General features: G+C 35.4%; 1 protein-coding gene across 1 annotated transcript in view; it reads right to left on the reverse strand.

Annotated features, from left to right (window-relative positions):
• Positions 1 to 2793: 2793 nt before the first annotated feature.
• RASSF6 (Ras association domain family member 6) overlaps positions 2794 to 4046 on the reverse strand; it is a 47100-nt gene continuing 45847 nt past the window's right edge. Inside the window, exons 9-11 of the mRNA XM_025050567.1 lie at positions 3181 to 3299; positions 2972 to 3069; positions 2794 to 2869 (exon numbers count right to left, since the gene is read on the reverse strand). Of these exons, the coding sequence (XP_024906335.1) occupies positions 2794 to 2869; positions 2972 to 3069; positions 3181 to 3299 (293 nt within the window). The remainder of the gene's footprint in view (positions 2870 to 2971; positions 3070 to 3180; positions 3300 to 4046) is intronic.

Genomic DNA, 4046 nt, shown 5'->3' on the forward strand with positions numbered 1-4046 from the left:
CATACTGTCTTTGTATGTCTGATTATTTAAATATAAGATCCTAGAAGTAGAATTATAGGATGAGCTTATGGTTCAATTGTTTTCAAGGAAAGTTATATACCAGAAGTTTGAGAGCTCATCTCATTATAATTTGTCAAATAGTATTATCTTTTCTTAATTTTTACTAAATAGACCAAAAGTGTATTTCACTGTTCTTTACTTTGTGTTTTGATGACATGCTGGTTATTTTATTGCCTCTGTACTCCAAATTCATTCTTGGCTGTCAGCTCTGTAAAATGGATATGGACCCTTTAAATATGTTTTCTTTGCAGCTCGCGTGTCCCGCTTTGTCAGTAGAGGGCACTGAAGAAGCATTATAGGAGGAAGTTGGTCTTTCCTGATTCCTAGGGCCGCCCTCCTGGGAAACTGACTATTTTTCTCAACTGCTCTGCCCAGCATGGTTTCTGCAGTGCTAGCTGCCTATAGGGTGCAGCTTTCTCTAGCATTTACTCCCCCCGACCCCTTTTTCTCCTTCTGATTTGGTTTGTGGTGGCATAGCCTGGAGCCCCACTGCAGGCCTGTGCCCTAGCTTAAATCACTACTCTCTGCACCTTCTCTTCAAATAGGTTTATGCTCCCAGAGAAGGCCCTGTGAGGCTGGCCATCTAGTGAGTCACTTGTTCAACCTTTGTCCCATGAAGCTCTGAAAATGCCACAGCCCATGTCACACACAGAGTTGTACCAGGTTCCTTTAAAGGAGGACCCTCTAGCTCCTAGTCCTAGCAGCAACTGCAGCAGTAACCCTGACTCCATCTTTGTGCTTGCCCTTCCACATTAGCTTACCTATCCCCCAAACTGTTTCCTGGGGACCTCTAGACACAGACCCAATATGATCTGAGCCTTGCACTTGCAGCAAAGTCCCAAGTCTCTCTACACACCTAGCCACCTGCCTAAGTTGGTCTGTACCCCGGAGGGTTGTTTCTGCTTGCCTTGTGGCTGTGGCCCGGCTCTGGTCTGGGTAACCAGTAAACTTCTCTATCTAGTGGGCTGCAAACATACCTTCTCCAGTGAATTTTGAATGCTTCCTTCCTAGCTTTTCCTTTTTGGAGCACTCTTCCTCAGACTTAGGCTACCCTTTAGAGTTCTCTTTCCATGTTTTAGTTCCTCTCCTATCATGGCTTAATAATTCCTTATACTAAATGTCCCCTTTTTAAATTTCTGTGTAGTTTCTCTCTCTTGATTGGACACAGATTAAAGTTGATCATTGTTAAGATACACATTTTTCACATACTTAGTAGCCATTTGCATTTCCTTTTCTGTGATTTTACTTTGTATGTAATCTGCCTTTTTTTTTTTTTTTTACCTATCCAAGCCTTGGTATCTTTCTGATGAATTTTGTAGACTTTCCATATATTAAAGATGACTCTTTTGTCATGTTTATGGCAAGTACTTGATGCTACTTTAAACTTTTTATAAGTTTATTGAATTTTAACTATTACATTTGCCTTATTTTAGCAAGATGAGACTATTTTCTTATTAATTGACAGACAAAAGGATAAAGATGCAAACTTCTGTTTTACACAATAAGAGATTTCCTAGGACTGAAAATGATTTTTCCTTTCATCCAATTTAGATTTGGTAACGATGAGAAGTAACACTTTTGTTTTAAAAATGTTTCATATTTTGAGAATTATTTTTCCAACTGAGTTTAGTACATATAACCTTATCCCATAGTACATGTTAAATGTAATCCAACAATTGAATACAATGGTTATGAGAAATGCAAATAGAAGTAGTTTAGAGAATGGAAGAAAGCTGTATACAACTCCATTTTAATATAGAGTTCATAAATAAAATCATAGACGATGCTTGAAGCATTCTCAGTATTTTTTTTTTTTCCCACATTGGTACAAGCAGACTTGTAAGTACTTCGAGCATTATCTTGTAGAATGAGATGTCTTGCAGAAAAAGGGCAGCACTCTGCATTCCTTGCCTAGCTTCAGCTACTATAGCTCTGCATTATCTTGGGTAGTCACTCAGTAACAATGGTTATTGAGAGTTAAATCTTGGCCTAGCTAATTAAATATATTAAGTCTCCGTGTGATATTTGTCTGGAAAAATAAAGAACACTAGTTCAAATGACCTAAAAGAAAAAAAGCTTAAGAATTAAAGTCGTCAGCGAACAGAGCAAAAAGAAGGGCGTGGTTGAGGAAATTACAGTTTGGATTTCTTAACAGAGTTTGTAATCCTTTCCTTCCCAAAGGACAGATAGCTCTGATGTTACAGATAGCCAAAAGTCACCTACCCATATAAAGACAGCTCTAGATGTTATGAAAATGTTAGAGTTTTAAGGAGCTGTAAAACACTGTCACCATCAGATTCCTTGGAGGGTGTAAGAATGTGCTTCTGTTTTATTTCAAGAGCTTGCAGCTTTTACTTCTGAATCATTTCTGAGAATTGATTGATGATATTCCAGTTCTCCTGACAGTTCAAACTAAAAGAAATTTAAACTTCATGATATCTAGAGATGTCATTTAAATTCAAGTTTTCTGAGTGTTTCACTATAAAAACTATTCGGAATACATAGTATCCAAACTTATTTCAGTTACTGAAACTAAATTCAAGTTAATTTCAGTCCAATTGTGAATTCTAGTTAACCTCATCACCTCGAAGAGAGATAAACATTTTCAACATTCAATATTTTACAGATTCAAGTTCATATATATTTGTATGAATGCAAATATAGAATGTATGTACTCATCAAATAGTAACATCTAATTTTGTTGAAGTGGTTTAGCAATAGCGGCCTGTACTGCTAAACTGTCGTCTCTGTTTTTACTATCTGTTTACTCTGAAGATATTTCAGTATAATAGCCTTTTCTGTATTGAATCTGAAAATGAAAAGGAGAGAAATAGTATTAAAAATTGAACATATATTGTGCATTGAACCTATTAAAGAAGCAAGCATCTAAGCATGCATGCTCTTGACTTACTTTGTTATTGTTCTTTGAATTTCTCTTTTCTCTTCTTCATTTAATCTTTGAAGTATGGATTCCAAGAGAGAAAAATGAAAATTAATGTACTGGGCTACCTGAAAAAAAACACACACACACACACATACACAAAAAGGAAGCAGAACATTTATGTGAGAAGTTCTGAGTCAGGAGGAAGCAAAGACAGATTCAGGTGATAGTATTCATACATCACTGCTAATTTCTTCTGTATCTTTATCCATGAGGAAAATGCGAGCATTCTTTTTGGACGGTCCCTGTATGAGCCTATGCAGTAGTGGAATGTCTGTCTTCTTTAGCCGTCTCTGCTCTGCAAATGAAAACAAGAATGAACTTTGCCAGGAGTCTGTACTAGAGAAAAAGAAAAAAGATAATTTATCCATGCATATATTTTTAGCATGCTTTAAAAAAAAAAATCTTAAAAAGAATATACCATAGGAGGCACACATTCAAAAAAGTTAAATTGCAATGAAAATCTTTAAATGATCTAAAAATGGATTTCTTTCTCTTGTTATCTCTCAAGGTTTGACTTTGTATCTCAGAAAATTCAACCTTGCTTTTGGCTAGGATGTTCAGACAAATCTCCAGTTTCATTTATGCCTTTTATCAAGCAACACACCACAAAATTTCTTTATAATTTTTCATTCATTCATTTAACAAATATTTATTGATTCCTTCCTAGTTCAGTAAATGTAATTCCAAATCTTTCTAGTAGTGTAGGTCTGAAACTTCGTAATTATCTTCAATTCTTCCTTTCTTTCTCACATCACATCAAATCTGTGGCACTTCCTTAAAAATATATACAGAATTTTTTGATATTGGGGTATTTTTATTACATCATTCATCTGGGGGCTTAATCTATTCAGCCATGATAATGAGATAAGAAAGAAAATAACTTCCAATTTGGTATATTACTAGAACATCCAATTTCCAGCAGTTTTAATATAAATACTCCTAATCACAAAAGCACTTCCAACTTTCTGTCAAAGTAGTTTCACATCTGTGATTTTGTTTTTTACTGGAATGAAGCTAGTGCTCTTATATTCACCTTTTTTTC

This window comes from Pteropus alecto, unplaced genomic scaffold, assembly GCF_000325575.1.
Source record: "Pteropus alecto unplaced genomic scaffold, ASM32557v1 scaffold237, whole genome shotgun sequence".
Classification (NCBI taxonomy): Eukaryota; Metazoa; Chordata; class Mammalia; order Chiroptera; family Pteropodidae; genus Pteropus; species Pteropus alecto.